This window comes from Heloderma suspectum, chromosome 2 (genome assembly GCF_057233095.1).
Source record: "Heloderma suspectum isolate Gila_16-S chromosome 2, 16-S_ref, whole genome shotgun sequence".
Classification (NCBI taxonomy): Eukaryota; Metazoa; Chordata; class Lepidosauria; order Squamata; family Helodermatidae; genus Heloderma; species Heloderma suspectum.
In genome coordinates, this window is record NC_139459.1 from 405,075,009 (window position 1) to 405,091,431 (window position 16,423).

The 16,423-nt window shown below is 48.6% G+C and overlaps 1 protein-coding gene across 1 annotated transcript; it reads right to left on the bottom strand.

The window, feature by feature from the left end:
* Nucleotides 1-312: 312 nt before the first annotated feature.
* LOC146356735 (vomeronasal type-2 receptor 26-like) lies at nucleotides 313-15,223 on the bottom strand. The gene is made up of 4 exons (XM_084830276.1): nucleotides 15,156-15,223; nucleotides 14,879-14,921; nucleotides 8,644-8,770; nucleotides 313-1,217 (listed from the first exon to the last, which is right to left on the bottom strand). The coding sequence occupies exons 1-4, from the start codon at nucleotides 15,221-15,223 to the stop codon at nucleotides 313-315; spliced, it is 1,143 nt and encodes a 380-aa protein (XP_084686402.1).
* Between the last annotated feature and the right edge of the window lie 1,200 nt (nucleotides 15,224-16,423).

Below are 16,423 nucleotides of genomic sequence, written 5' to 3' on the forward strand. Positions count from 1 at the left end.
TAAACATTTCTGCCTTGAAGTCCAGGTCTGGTTTCTATGACCTATTTTGTTTATTAATAGAAACATTTCAAGACTGCTTTTTGGCCCTGAAAAAGAACCCAAAGCTGTTTTACAGTGGTAAAATCAAAACAGAGAGCATTAAAAGCCACAATATAATGTTGAAACAAAAAGCATAGCTAGTAGAATTAAAATGGCAAAACGTTTTTCTCCTGTGCTTTTCTGAAATTGGAATAAAGCCTCCTTTGCCAAGCACAGACTATGCTATAAAAAAGAGCAGAATATTGGGTTGTTTGATAACAACAAGAATCCAATTTATCCTTTTGTTTTCATGATGAGATGCTCCTTTGTATTCAGATCAGGCCTCAGTACAATCATGTAGCACTTGGGAAGAAAGACGCAGCCCAGTAAGCCAGCACTGGAGGCCAAGATGGAGAAGACCTGCACGGCCACCATGTATTTCCCCTTGGTGCTCAGGTAGGTGGGCACAAAGGACACCCAAACACTGCAGAAGACCAGCATGCTGAAGGTGATCAGCTCGGCTTCATTGAAGGCGCCAGGCAGCTTCCTGGCTAGGAAAGCCACCGTGAAGCAGATGGCAGCCAGGAAGCCCATGTAGCCAAGAGCACTATAGAACCTGGCAACACACCTTTCGTTGCATTGGAGTAGGATCTGTCCAGGCTGGGAGTGCATGTCAGAGTCTGGGAATGGGGGAGAGATGCCCAGCCAGATGGTGCAGATGACAACTTGGACAGTGGAACAGGAAATGACAATAGAGGTGGCCAAACTCTTCCCCAGCCATCCCCTCACCCTGTTGCCTGGCTTTGTTGCCAGGAAGGCCAGCACCACAGTGATTGTTTTTGCCAAGATGGAAGAGATGGCCACCGAGAAGATGATGCTGAAGGCCATTTGTTGGAGAAGGCAGGTCACTTTCCTTGGCTGGCCAATGAAGAGGAAGGAGGACAAGAAGGAAAGCAGGAGGGAGATGAGGAGAATGTAGGAGACGACCCGGTTGTTGGCTTTGACTACTGGAGTTTTGAGGTATTTTATGAAGATCCCTAACACAAAGCCTGTGGTTAAGGACAAGCATAGGGCAAAGGAAGCCAGGGTGACCCCCAAAGGTTCTTCATATGTCAGGAAGGTTTTCAACTTGGGGATACACTGAACTCGGTCTGTGTTTGGATGCTGATTGTCTGGACACTTGATGCAATGGTCTGAATCTGGAAAGAAGAAGAAGAATATCTCCCTTGCATCCTTGCCAAACTTTGTTGCTGTTGTTTACATCCCATCAAAGATATTTGTTATGGTGTGATTGTCAGCACAGATTCATTTCATGAAGGCCATGCTCCCATGTTAACAACGCACACCCCTGTGTTCAAACGTGACTTCAAACAACAGCTGGGGAACCTCCAGTCCGCAGGCCTAATGTGGCCCATGGATGTTCCCCACCCAGACCATGAAACCTTCATGAATTCCACCGGGGGCAGCAGGACCCCTTCCGTTATCTCTGATCGGTGACCGGTGATAACAGCCGGGGATGCGGGAGGCTCCTCCCAGTCCTGTCTGAGTGTGTTTTGCTTGCCGTATGTTGTCCGCACGGGGACACTGTGCAGTGCGCAAAGCCCAAGGGCTTTCCCATGAGGCGCTGTCCCCGCTGGGGAAGCATCCGCAGATGAGCCGGTGGCCAGAGTATTTCTTCAACTTCCGGCTTAGTTGGGGCAGTTTTGTTGAGCAGAAGGTTTCCCCAAATGGGGGAAGCAGCACAGCAAATGCAGTGAATCTGGCTCTCTGCTGATGCGCTGATCCACCCAGCACATCGGCCAGGACTGAGATGATGTCTGGGGTGTGGCCCTGCTGCCAGTGGCTGCTTGTGCACAGTCTGACTGGTAGGGCAGACAGTAGGTCAGCAGAGGCAGAGCCAAGCATGCCGAGTTCGTGACACCCTAGGAGTCTCCCTTGCACACCCTAGGATTGCACACTGCTTTTTCCTCATCCCTTCCCAGTCCTCTTTCCTTGTGTTTCAGGCCTTTTTAGATCGTAAGCCTGTGGGCAGGAGCTGTCTTCGTTTACTAATGATTTGTGAGCTGCTCCAGGAGCCTTTTCGGCTGAGGATAAAAATATTCTAAACTAAGTAAATAAATAAACAGATTATTTTTAAATATATATTTTAAAAAATAAGAAGATGAGTGTCTGTAACCATGTACAATACTCAGCCACACACACACACACACACAGAGGAAGAAGAGTTTTTATTTTTCAAAAATGGCCTATTCATATACTTTTTAAAATCCTGTATGCCACCTTGTGGAAGTTCTACCCTGAAAGGTGGCCCACAAATTCCATTCCAGCAGGCTGTGCTGAGGGAGATGAGAGGGGGAAGTGGGACTGTTCCATCAGCCCTGCTGACAGACGTAAGGTGCAATCTTAATTTTTTTCCTCATCCCTCCTCCTTCCTTTTTCTTTCCTGTTGGCCTTGGCAGAGAGCAACAGATGAGGGTCACGCAGCAGCATGGCAGCGGTAGCAGGGGGTGAGCTGCCACCACACAACCATCATCCCCTTCTGTCTGTCAGCCGACAGATGTCGGCTGGGGGGGGCATCCAGAAAAAGCTGACTGAGCTACACCCCCCAAATGGATCCCTCTGACATCCCTAGCCACCACCCCCAATTCTGTCTTCACAGGCCATTTCACAGAGCAGCAGGAAGAGACCAACAAAGCATACATACACTCACCACAGGGTATAGTCAACCCAGTTAAAAACATTAAGTTGCCAAGTTTTCTTAAATGCAGAAAAAAAAATCTACACACATTACAGGACTGAAACTACCACAGAATTTAACTTCCAACTGGTACAGATGGTTAGGCTGCAGCCCTACACACACTTACCTGGGACTAAGTTCCACTGAACTCAATGGAGCTTACTTCTGAGTAGATATGTATAGGATTGCATTGTAAAACTAGCAGCAATAACAACAGAAAAGGTGTGACAGTAAATGAGTGATAAGTACCTTTTGGGGGGATGCTTGAGTCTGAGGTAGGGATGGCGTGGGCGTCCGATTCCATCCGGAAATCCAGTGGAACCACACCTACCCACACCCTGAGTCCTGCTCACCAAGCCCCTGCTTGCCCCCTGCCCACGCTTGGCGAGCAGCCCGCCCCACACTCACCCTGGCAGCCTCGTCGAGCTCTATGGTCGCCATTTTTTGAAAAACAAAATGGCAATTGCAAAAATGCACAATGTTGCCTATGCGCATATTTGTGTATGTGCACATTTGCATATGCAAAATGCGCATTTTCAAATGCGCACATCTGCGTATGTCCGAGAATGCACATTTTGCAAAAACACACATTTTTGCACATATACAAATGTGCACATTTGCAAAAATTCACATTTTTGCGATTGCCATTTTATTTTTCAAAAAATGGCAACCATGGAACTCCATGAGGCTGCCAGGGTGATTGGGAGCTGCTCTCTCAAGGCAGTCAGGGGCTCAAGGGCAGCCCAAGGACTGGTGAGCAGGGGCAGGGGCTGAATGGGCTCCCCGAGAACCCAAATGGGGGTGGGATCACGCATCCCTAACCTGAGGCGAGCTGAGGTGGTGTCTGTGTCTGGCCGCTGCCAGCAAGCAGCAAAACGTGTGTGGGGGGGCACGCACGCACACACGCACACACACACAGTCTCATACAAACAGCTTTTTATAAAATACTATGATGGTGATTCCAATGGTTTCAGGGCATGGTCTGAAGGCACATGAGGCAGCCCCCTCACTGAAGCTCAGCAGCTCTCAGTCTGGTCAGTGCTTGGAGGGGAGACCACCTGGGAACCACGTGTAGCCACCTTGCGTTCACAGTGGAGGAAAGGTGGAATAGGGATGTAATAAGGAAATCCATCTCACTGCTAGTTACGTGCTCTCTTCTCTTCTGCTAAGCCTGAGAATAAAATGTAGGGATGGCGGAGAATTCCGCTATGGACTCCAGTGGTGGAATGGACTGCTCCCCAACACCACCCCGCAAAGTCCCCGCAAACCGGATACCACCTGCCTCTGGCAGGTCTGGATCCAGCTGCTGCTCCCTGCCGCTCCGCTATGCGGCCGCGAATGGCGTCCCCTACGCAGGACGCCATTTGCGTCGCTGCTTTAGCTGTGATAGGCTACGTAAGTATTTACGTAGCCTATCACGGCTAAAGCGGGGATGCAAATGACGGCCGCTACACCATTTGCATCCCCGCTTTAGCCGTGATAGGCTACATAAATACTTATGTAGCCTGTCACGGACTGGCAGGGACGCAAATGGCGGCTGGCGTAGTGGCTGCCATTTGCGGCTGCAGCCTGGCAGCGGCCGGAACAGAAGTCCGGCTGTGGCTGGCCCTGGCTGGTGGCTCCCCGGCCTTGCTGTGGAGTGGAGCCGGCCGGGGAGGATTCCGGGGGGGAGGGACGGATCGCCTCCCCCCTCCCGCGGACTCCAGCGGATGGAGGTAAGTGGGGTTTCGTACACCCCTAATAAAATGGAGACTTCCTCACTGGCTTGCCAGTGAACAACACATGCAGCAGTTCAAACAATAATTTCTAATGTTGATTGGATCCAGGGCTGTCTGATCAGGGGCCCAGACTCCTCCACTCAGCCCTGCTATTAATCCGTGTGTATATGTGTATGTGTTGGGGGGGGTATTTCAGTCTAAACATGGCACCGAATGAGTTCAACCATTCTGTAGCCCTGCTGGATGCCATATTTGAAAGACCTGGTCCCTTTAAGAAGAAAACAGAAAGGACCATATGCAGAAGTGTGAAAGTGCGATACGATCAGAGGCAGCAGGTCGGATAGCAGAGAAGTGTTAGGCCATGTCTCCACGACACTGGAAGGAGAAGGAAGGAGTGAGGGAGGCCATCAGACAACCCACAGGGTGCCTCTCCCTCCGCCTGTTGCTGACGAACTCCGCCCCTGCCCAGACTGAATGCTCTGGTCATTCAGTCTGGGCAGGCCTGGCCGGGAGGTTGTCCAGCTCTCCAACATAACTGAGTTCCACACCCCTCCTTTAACCCAGTTATAGCACCTCACAAAGGCTGGGAAGAATGTGTTTGGCCACAGCATGAAGAACTTCATCAGGAGGGCTTTAAACTGAATCCTACGGGGAAGGGAGATGTAATGTTGGGGGTAACAGTGGACGTAGGCGCATGCACTGCAACGGAGAGAACAGCTCTGATAGCGCCCAATAATAGTCTTCAGACACATGTAGGAAGAAAGCCAGACTATGAAGCACATGGTCTTCGATGTCTATATACTAATGCCCAGAGTATGGGAAACAAACAGAACGAACTTGAACTCTTAATACAAGAGGGAAATTATGACCTGATAGGTATAACTGAGACTTGGTGGGATGACTCTCATGACTGGAATACAGCAAGTGAAGGATATAACTTGTTCAAAAAGAACAGGAGGAACAGAAAGGGAGGTGGGGTTGCACTGTATGTGAAAAATGCATATCTCTGCACAGAAATACAGGAGGAGGAGCTTGGTAGCCCCATCGAGAGCATCTGGGTTGAAATAAATGGAGCAAAGAATAAAAGGAACCTGGTGGTCGGAGTCTACTACCGGCCACCCAATCAAGGAGAAGACAAGGATAAAACTTTTGAAAAGCAAATAGCCAATGTTTCAAGGAAGCATGATGTAGTAGTAATGGGAGACTTCCATTTCCCCGATATTTGTTGGGAGACAAATTCTGCAAAACATGGCCCCTCCAGGAAATTCCTGACTTGTGTGGCGGATAACTTCCTCCTACAGAAAGTAGAGGAAGGAACTAGAGGATTGTCTATCCTTGACTTGATCCTAACTAACAGAGATGACTTAGTGGATAAAGTAGCAGTTACAGGAACTCTGGGGGAAAGCGACCATGTTGTACTTGAGTTCTTGGTTCTAAGGGAACCAAAAGCCAAGTGTAGTCAAATGCGTACCCTGGATTTTAGGAAAGCTGATTTTCATAAACTCAGAACAATGATCAGTAAGGTCCCATGGCAAGCGACACTAACAGGAAAAGGAGTCCAGGATGGGTGGGAGCTTTTAAAAAAGGAAATTCTCAAGGCACAATCACGAACAATTCCAACAAGAAGAAAAGGTGGAAGACAACAGAAGAAGCCAATGTGGCTTCACAAAAAGCTTAGGGATGACCTGAAAACAAAAAAGGACACATCTAGGAAGTGGAAAGAAGGCCAAGTAACAAAGGAAGAGTACAGGCAGGTAGCACAGGATTGCAGGGATGGCGTCAGGAAGGCTAAAGCTGAGAATGAGCTGAGGTTAGCGAGGGATGCTAAAAACAACAAAAAGGCTTTCTTCAGCTACTTGCATAGTAAAAGGCAGAGGAAAGAAATTGTGGTTCAGCTATTAAATAAGGATGGCAAAACAATAACAGATGACAAAGAAAAGGCAGAGGTGCTCAATTCCTACTTTGGCTCAGTCTTCTCGCAAAAGAGGGTCTATGATCCCCCTGGCAAAGGCGAAGTATAGGCTGAAGGGGCAGGATTGCAGCTTGAGATCGATAGGCATATGGTCAAGGAACACTTAATTACTTTGAATGAGTTCAAATCTCCAGGGCCAGATGAACTGCATCCTAGAGTCATAAAGGAACTGGCAGAAGAACTCTCAGAACCGCTGTCTATTCTCTTTGAGAAATCATGGAGGACAGGGAAAGTGCCAGATGACTGGAGGAGGGCTAACGTTGTCCCTATCTTCAAAAAGGGTAAAAAGGAGGAACCTGGGAACTACAGACCAGTCAGTCTGACATCAATCGCTGGGAAAATTCTGGAGCAGATCATAAAGCAATCTATCTGGAAGCACCTTGACAACAATGCCGTGATTACTCGTAGCCAACATGGATTTGTCAAAAACAAATCCTGCCAGACAAATCTGATCTCATTGATCAAGTAACCTCCCTTGTGGACTGTGGGAATGCTGTAGACATCATATACCTCGACTTCAGCAAAGCTTTCGACAAAGTGCCCCATGATATCCTGATGAGCAAACTAGCTCAAAGTGGGCTAGATGAAACAACAATCCGATGGATCCACAGTTGGCTACAGAATTGGACTCAAAGAGTGCTTCTCAATGGGACCTTCTCAAGCTGGGGAGAGGTAACGAGTGGGGTACCGCAGGGCTCAGTCCTGGGCCCAGTGCTCTTCAACATTTTTATGAATGACTTGGAGGAGGAGGTGCAGGAAATGCTGATCCAATTTGCAGATGACACAAAATTGGGCAGGATAGCTAATACTTTGGAAGACAGAAACAAAATTCAAAGTGATCTGGATAGACTGGAGCGCTGGGCAGAAAACAACAGAATGTCATTAAATAGGGGTAAATGCCAAGTTCTGCACCTAGGAAAAAGAAACCAAATGCACAGTTACAAGATGGGGGATACGTGGCTCAACCACACTACAAGCGAGAAGGATCTTGGAATTGTTGTCGATCACAAGCTGAATATGAGCCAACAATGTGATGTGGCTGCAAAAAAGGCAAATGCTCTTTTGGGCTGCATTCATAGAAGCATCGCTTCCAAATCCCGGGAAGTACTAGTTCCCCTCTAGTCAGCACTGGTTAGGCCTCATCTGGAGTACTGTGTCCAGTTCTGGGCACCACACTTGAAGAAGGATGCAGACAAACTGGAGAGGGTTCAGAGGGGGGCAACAAAGTTGATCAGGGGACTGGAAACAAAGCCCTATGAAGAGAGACTGAAAGAACTGGGCATGTTTAGCCTTGAGAAGAGAAGACTGAGGGGAGATAGGATAGCGCTCTTCAAGTACTTGAAAGGTTGTCACAGAGAGGAGGGCCAGGATGTCTTTTTGATCATCCCAGAGTGCAGGACACGGAATAATGGGCTCAAGTGACAGGAAGCCAAATGCTGGCTGAACATCAGGAAAAACTTCCTGAGTGTTAGAGCAATACGACAATGGAACCAATTACCTGGGGAGGTGGTGGACTCTCCCACACTGGAGGCCTTCAAGACGAGGCTGGACAGCCATCTGTCAGGGATGCTCTGACTTGGATTCCTGCATTGAGTAGGGGGTTGGACTCGATGGCCTTGTAGGCCCCTTCCAACCCTACTATTCTATGATTCTATGATTCTATGATATCGTTGTAAGATTGGGGGGCTGGATAGGGGAATGGATCCAGGAGCATTCTGAGAGAACGCCTTCTTAGTCTTCAGCAGGATGCCAAGGATCACCTCTCTTGCGAGGGACATTACAGCTCCATGACCCGCAATGCCTCATTCCCATGCTCCCACAGCTTAAGGGAAGGGTAGACCGCAATGTGACTGTGACGGAGGATGATGCACAGGAAGCTGGACTTGGGCTCTGCAAGCATCTTAACTGTGCTGGCTGTCTCTCTTGGGGGATCTGATGTGGGGGAGGTGAACAAAAACTCCCATCATCCACATCCAACACTTTCAGCTGTGCCTCCACCTGTGCTCGACTGGGGGTCATCCCACGTAGCTGCGTGTTGGGAGATGCAAAGTCCAAGGTCATTTCTTGGGCCCCACTGTGAGAAATAACTTCGGGATATTGCAGGAAATGATCTAAGTTTGGAAATGGCTTTAAGAATACTTTCAGGTAAACCTTTGCCCTCCTCCCCAGGGGCTGCATTTTCCTCCGGAGTCACTCACCTTCCTGGGTGGAGATGGTCCCTTCCGCACAGGGATGGCAGTCATAGCAGCAGCCTGGCTTTCCTTCCTGAACCACCTTCCTGAATCCAGGCTGACAGCTCTCCACGCACCTGGAAAGAGGCAGGGACTAAGCACAGAGACAAGGACCATCAAGGAAAACGTGTCGGACCAATTTCTCTACAGAAATGAGAGACAGAAGTGAAAGGACCCAACAGGGCCTGTCAGATTGAACATGAAGCCCATAACCAAGTCTAAACACTTCCGACTGAAAGACCTGCCGGGTTCTGTTCAGTTTGCTCTCCCTGGGGCTTCTCCTCCCCTTCCTCTCTTGTTTCTGTTGTGCCCAATTTTAAGGGACCTGTTCTCTTCTAGTCCATAAAGCACCATAAAGGCTGGTGGTCCTATATAAACGGATCAATAGTTTCAGTCCCAAGGAACCTGCAGCCTGTGTTCGAAGGCAATCCACCTGGATTAGGGAAGGCTGACCTGATCCTATTACATCGTCCCCACCTGGTTGAGCCATTTGGGCCATACAACGGCATCCTGGTCAATGGTGAACTTGAGGCCTGCGGATCCACATCTTTCCATACTCCCAAATTTCACTCTAAGAACAGAGCTATTGGGAAACTTCACCCAGTTCATGATGTCAAAGTCAGCTGCCAGCCCTCCGTCCTTGTCCAAATATATTCCATCCATGGAGGTATTATAAAAATGGGGGTTTCTCAGGAATGGGTGAAGCTAGAATGGTAGAGAAAACACCAGCACCAAGGAAACAAGAAACCACACTCAGTATCTCAGTTCTGCCTGTTTCACACTCAATCCTCCTATCGCTCAGGGCTGGTTCCAGACTCATCTTTTTGGCACCAGGTTAAGACTTTCAGGCATTTGAATATCTGGTGAAATGTTGGATATTTCTGGAGCAAAAGGATCTGCGGAACTCCCTGTGCTGCTCCCTCTTTTGGCCCCCTTTTGGCCTCTGAAGACTCAGCCCATCTGGTCACCCATTTCATGATGGGTGAAATCCTTTGCGTCTGCACTGGTCCATTCCACATCCTCTGCCAGATTACAGAAAACAAGAACATAGTTTACTGGGTAAGACCAGGCCCAGATTACACAACAGGTTATGTCTAATTATTTATTATTTTATTATTATTTATTTGGGCTGTGCACGGACCCTTTGATTTGTTTCAGAGGCCGCTTCAGACCTTCTGAATCAGCCCTGATTCACTTCAGACCTATTCAGATGTCATCCAATTCACTTCGGATTCAGACCTGAGATTTAAATCTCTGAATTATTTGGATTTCACTTTTTCCCATTGACTTACAACTATAGCTTTTTCAGTTTTCATGACAGATACATGGAATCTGGGGATCTGGCAGCCCCTATGCAGGTAACTGAAGCTGCCAAATTTCAGACAGTTTTGCACAGCACTTTTGGTGCCAGACACAGGAAAAGTTTGCTTTTGTCAAGGAAATATCTCAAAACAAAGAGCTATGTTTCTTCAGTGATTCAACAGAACTGGATGAAATGTGGGCATCTGGCATCCCCTATGGAGGTGACTGAGCCAACCAAATTTCAGACAGTTTCGTCAAGTAGTTTTTGTGCTGGCCAGTTTGACTTTTTGTTTGTTTTTATAAAAAAGGATGTTTGTTTTTATAAAAAAGGAAAATATACCACGACTATACTGGACATGCAAACTACAGTGCCTAGCATAAAAACTACTGTGTGATACTGTCTGAACATGGCAGCTTCAGTTAGTTCCACAGGGGCTGCCAAGTCCCCAAATTCCATGTATTTATCATTAAAACTGGGGGGGAAAATGGTCATTTCCATTTTCCAATGCAAGTCAGTGGGAAAACTTAAAATTCAGATATCCAATTCACAATTCAGATCTCAATCCAAACTGTATCGGATCAGGTCCAAAGAGGTCTGAAGTAATAATAATAAGCATTTGTTGTGTAAGGGGAGCCAAAGGTAGATATCTTACAATCTTAAGAGATATTTTAGTGTATGTGTATTATGTGTTTATGTTTATGTGGTGGTGGTGGTGGTTTTTTCTTTTTATAAAAAATGAAATTATTATATCAAAGAGGTCTGAAGTGAATCAGAAGATTCAGAAGATCCAAATCATTCACAGGAGCGGGTTGTTTTCTCTAATCTGGAGGAGTATGTGGAATGGGCCAGTGAAGGCAGAGGAGAGTTGCACGCATGATAGGGCTATGACCAGATGGGCTAAGTCTTCAGTGGCTGGTGTACAGAGGCCAAAAGAAGGAGCGGCATGCGGAGTTGCACATCTGGTTTTGCTCCATAAATATCCACCATTTCACCACATTTTCTTCTATTCTCAGATTCTAAATCCAAGGCTGGAATGCTACAATTGATCGTCATGTTCAACAGAGATATCTGTGGTGGAACTGTTGTAGATCACAAGCTGAATGTGATCCAAAAATGTGATGTGGCTGCAGAAAAGGCAAATGCTATTTGGGGCTGCATTAACAGAAGCATAGCTTCCAAATCCCAGGAAGTACCAGTTCCCCTCTACTCAGCACTGGTTAGGCCTCATCTGGAGTACTGTGTCCAGTTCTGGGCACCACACTTGAAGAAGGATGCAGACAAACTGGAGAGAGTTCAGAGGAGGGCAACAAAGATGAGCAGGGGACTGGAAACAAAGCCCTACGAGGAGAGACTGAAAGAACTGGGCATGTTTAGCCTTGAGAGGAGGAGACTGAGGGGAGACAGGATAGCGCTCTTCAAGGACTTGAAAGGTTGTCCCAGAGAGGAAGGCCAGGATCTCTTCTCCATCATCCCAGAATGCAGGACATGGAATAATAGACTCAAGTGACAGGAAGCCAGATTCTTGCTGAACATCAGGAAAAACGTCTTGACTGTTAGAGCAATGCAACAATAACCTAGGGAGGTGGTGGGCTCTCCCACGCTGGAGGCGTTCAAGACGAGGCTGGACAGCCACCTGTCAGGGATGCTCTGACTTGGATTCCTGCACTGAGCAGGGGGTTGGACTCAATGGCCTTGTAGGCCCCTTCCAGCCCTACTCTTCTATGATTCTATGAACTGAGAGTACCTGCCATGGCTGTAGCCTTTGAATGTCCAGCCTGTCTCCACCCTCCACCCCCCTCCTCTTGGCTCTGGATGAATAAGTGGCATCCAGGGCACGGGCCACAGCCTGGACAGTGTTGTAAATGATGTAGCTGTCCGCAGAAAGGATTCTCTCCTTGTCCTCTTGCGATAGGGCCTCCAGTTCCTCCATCTGTGTGCATCTCATCCAGCCTTTCATTGATAATGCATGCTTTGAATATGAACAACTAAAGGCCTTCTCCATGAACTGCCTGATTTGTAAGAGTTGTAAAAGTGTGAAAAATCCTTTTTGTTTGGCCTTTTGTTTGTTTTTATAAAAAAGGAAAATATACCATGAATATGTTGGACATACAAATCAGTATATTTTAACTCCAAGGCGATGTCCCACAAAGCTGTTGCAATCCAGACGTGCCCCACAATTGGTTTTATGAACAATACAATAATTCTTTGCAAAATGTGTATTCCTTTTACAAAGGCAGAGGTCTCTGCACAGTAAACAAAGTCATTGACTTGTCTCCACTTGTGCACTGGAAACTGGAGAATCACCATTTGGTCCGCATTCAGTCCCGCGATGCTTTGTGAGGAAGCAACACAAACACCATTCCCGATGAGCTCATGTGTCAAGGTCCTCATGCATCTCTCTCCATTGTCGTTGTCTGCAGCAATGAGACCAACCCACGTCCATCTGAAATGCAGGAGCAGTTTGACAATCCCCGGGTACTGGGCTCCTTCTTTGGGGACCGTTTGGTAGAAAAAAGGGAACTGAGTTTTATCACTCAGAACATGAGAAACAAAAGCATAAGTGACCTGACAAAGAAAGGACAAGAAGGGTGGTTTGGTTTGTTTCAGAAACAAAATTAAATTCTTCATTGGATATTTCAGAAATCTGACCAGATAACAGCTATTGACTGGAAATTATCTGTGCCATACTTCCAATCAATTGAACAAATAGTTTTAACTTTATGGCAAATGAAATGTTCAGGCTTCATAGTGATGGTAAACAAAAAAATGAAAGTTTCCTAAGTTTAGGAGCATCTCCTGAGTCTTCATAAAGGAAGCAAGTTCTGAGCAAGTTGATCCCACTTTCCCAGCAGTATTGAATGTGGCCAAGAAACAGGACAAAGAAGGCAGGGACCTAACAGAAGCAGATGAGATTAAGAAGAGGTGGAAAGAATACACAGAAGAACTATACAGGAAAGATCTGAATGTCCCTGATAGCCATGATAGTGCGGTCACTGAACTGGAGCGGAACATCCTAGAGAGTGAAGTCAAGTGGGCCTTAGGAAGCATTACTAACAACAAAGCTAGCGGAGATGACAGTCTTCCAGCTGAGCTATTTAAGATCCTAAAAGATGATGCTGTTAAAGTGCTGCAGTCAATATGCCAACAAATCTGGAACACTCAACAATGGCCGCAAGACTGGAAAAGGTCAGTTTACATTCCAATTCCAAAGAAGGGCAACGCCAAAGAGTGCTCAAACTACCGCACAATTGCGCTCATTTCACATGCCAGCAAGGTTATGCTCAAAATCCTACAAGCTAGGCTTCAGCAGTATGCGAACCGAGAACTACCGGAAGTACAAGCTGGGTTTCGAAGAGGCAGAGGAACTAGAGATCAAATCGCCAACGTTCACTGGATCATGGAGAAAGCAAGAGAATTCCAGAAAAACATCTATTTCTGCTTCATTGACTACGCTAAAGCCTTTGATTGTGTGGATCACAACAAACTGTGGCAAATTCTTAAAGTGATGGGAGTACCAGACCACCTTACCTATCTCCTGAGAAACCTGTACGAGGGTCAAGAAGCAACAGTAAGAACCAGACATGGAACAACTGAGTGGTTCAAAATTGGGAAAGGAGTACGACAAGGCTGCATATTGTCACCCTGCTTATATAACTTATATGCAGAGTACATATAAGGGATGTCAGAGAATTCCGCCACGGATCCCAGGGAGGCCGAATGCATTCCGCCCGAAATCTGTGGTGGAATGAAGCCCCCCACCCCACCACCCTGCGAAAGGCGCGCAAAATGGAGCACTTACCTGGTGCCATTCGTGCTGCTTTGCGAATGGCAGCTGCGTCTGCAGCCGCCATTCGCCTCTCCATTTTTGCTGTGATAGGCTACATAAATACTTATGTAGCCTATCACGGCTAACGTGGGGACGCCATTTGCGTCCCTGCGGAGGCCGTGATAGGCTACGTAAATATTTACGTAGCCTATCACAGCAAAAAAAGGGAACGCAAATGGTGGCCGCTGTAGCTGCCGCCATTTGCGTCCCTGTTTTTTTGCTGAGATAGGTTCCATAAATATTTACATAGCCTATCACGGCGAAAGACAAGAATGCAAATGGCGGCCGCCATAGCCGCCGCCATTTGCGTCCGCAGGCTTCACACACCTGCGAATGCCCCCGGCCAGCGGCTCCGCAGAGTTAGGATTTCGGGGGGAGGTGCGGAGCGCCTCCCCCCCACCGCGGAAGACACGAATTGAAACAGTGAGTGACTTTCGTACATCCCTACTGTAATTGACCTAAATTGAATTGTCCTGGAATACGTTACGACGCTTTTAAAAATGAACCAGCAGGCTGGACACTGAATTCTCCCTTCAAGTTGATGGCTCCCCAAAAGCAAAATCGGACAGTGATTTATCAGGTAGCAGATAAGTGGCACTTACGGATGACTGGAGCTCATGAAATGCGTAGCGAGCGCAACAGCAGTAGCTCCATCACAGACATAATGGCTTTCCGGTAAATTCTGGTAGAGGGAGGGCTGTAGAACGTGTATGGGTGAAATCTAGCATACGTTGCAGAGAGGGCCCCGCTAATGAGGAGGCCTCCTGGCCTGTAATGACTCAATGGGCCTTCTGTATCCCTTCCCAACGTCAGGGGGCATTTGGCCTCAAGCTCCCCACAGGTTGCCTGGGGCAGCAGCAGCAGCAAGAGCAGAACCATCCTGGCTACACCCGGCACAGCCTCCGTCTTGCTCCTCTCAACCCACTGGAAGAATGAGAAGAAGCAGCCAAAGCCCCCTTGCGAGAGAAAGCCTTCGTTGGCTTTCCCAGTGCAGATGGAGCCCGACCAGCCAAAGCTTCACATCTGCAGAGGATGATAGCAGGTCAATCTCACACCCGCAGAGTCCTCCTCACCTGACTTGAACCTCCCCGCAAGCTCTCGGTGGCACCGGAGACACTTAAGCGTCAGTTGTTTTGCACCTGGAAGCAAGACCTCCCCTCATGCTGCTCTTGAATCTGATGTTGATGTCAGAGGACCCCAAGGGGAGATCTGGACAAATGTCTTCAGGTTTGGGCGAAGATGAACAGATCACTATGATTTTGATAATTACATGTGGAAGACGTTGCACCACCTCTGCAGCCACCTGAACTCTCCATGCACCTGGAGAAAAGCACGATTGTGAGAACTCACCGTTGCAGCTCCTCACTCTTGCCAGGGGCCAGGTGTGGGCAGGTGAGCTTGGCCTGGCCTTTACTCATGGGACACCTTCATATGAACCATATGAGCAAGATTATCCTTTCGGATCCTGGCTTCATTCATATGTTCTTATGTACCCCCTCCTCTTCTCAGAGGGACCCTCCCAGGCAGGTGCCCATCTCCCATGCCCCAGCTCAGCACCCAGCAGGAGCAGCAGCCCCAGGCACAGGTGGGGGTGCCCAGGGAAGCCCCTTCAGCTGCCGGCTGCCGTTCTGGCTCCTTCAAAGGGGTGTGGGTGGCTCTGGAGCCCTAAGACGCTCTGCCAAGAGGAAAAGGGCCCTGTGCTGTCCAGACTGTTCCAGGGGAAAGAGACCCAGAGAACCGCTCAAGCAGTGGAGAGTGGGGGTTCCAGCACCAGCTCAGACACAGGCGGGAGCCGAGGAGAGCGGGAAGCCCCTTTTGCCTGGTCCTCCTGCAGACATCTCAGCTCCCTCAAAGACAGACGGGGGACCTGCACAGCCTCTGGAGGCAGCAGCACAAGGGGCCCAGTTGAGACCAGTTCTGCCACCCAAAGAAGGCATGTGAGGCTGGAAAGGTGTAGCACTCTGCTCCGCAGGCCCCACCCTGGCCTTTGGGCCTTGCTGGACATCAGGGGCAGCGGCACCCCCCCAGGAGATCCTGGGTAGGCTTTGCTCTGCTTCCATGTGTGTCATGTGCACCAGCGACGCTTAGAGCACATGCTTCTAAGCGTGTCCTCAGAAGCTCCTGAGGCTCATTTCAGCAGAGGAGACCCAAAGCTTTGCATGCCCTTGAGAGGATGATGGAGTCTGGATCTGGCCCAAAGGGGTCCCAGGCAGGACGGATACCCCCAGCGGGAGGTGGACGTAGCAGTGGATACCATCAGGTGGATGTAGCCAGAGGCTGCAACCTGCAAGACTGGAAGGAGAGGACTCTGGGGGGCATGTGGGGCTGCAAACCCCCAGTAGTCAAGCAAGACTGAGACTTGACAGTGAGGGGAGCCCTGTCTGTCCCCCGCCACAACCCCTGCTAGCCCCAATGCCAGGTCACCAGAGCTGCTGAGCACCTCAAAAGTGCTATTCCATGAGGGATAGCAGACTAACAGTGTCTAACCACCACAACCCCAACATAAATCAGTGAATTGGAGGCTTCCTCTCTGGAACATGTTAGGGTTAGCCCCACCTGAGCTGCAGCCCACCTAGGCTGTCAGAAGGGGAAACTGGGTGGGAGGAAGAGAGTGAATG

What these genes read in the sequence shown, in the direction of transcription:
- LOC146356735 (XM_084830276.1), bottom strand. Translation starts at nt 15,223, where the DNA reads ATGAGTAAAGGCCAGGCCAAGCTCACCTGCCCACACCTGGCCCCTGGC. An exon ending in AAGAGTGAGGAGCTGCAACG is followed by an intron (nt 14,922 to 15,155) that starts GTGAGTTCTCAC and finishes CTGACGCTTAAG; the next exon opens with TGTCTCCGGTGCCACCGAGA. An exon ending in GACCATCTCCACCCAGGAAG is followed by an intron (nt 1,218 to 8,643) that starts GTGAGTGACTCC and finishes TCTTCTTTCCAG; the next exon opens with ATTCAGACCATTGCATCAAG.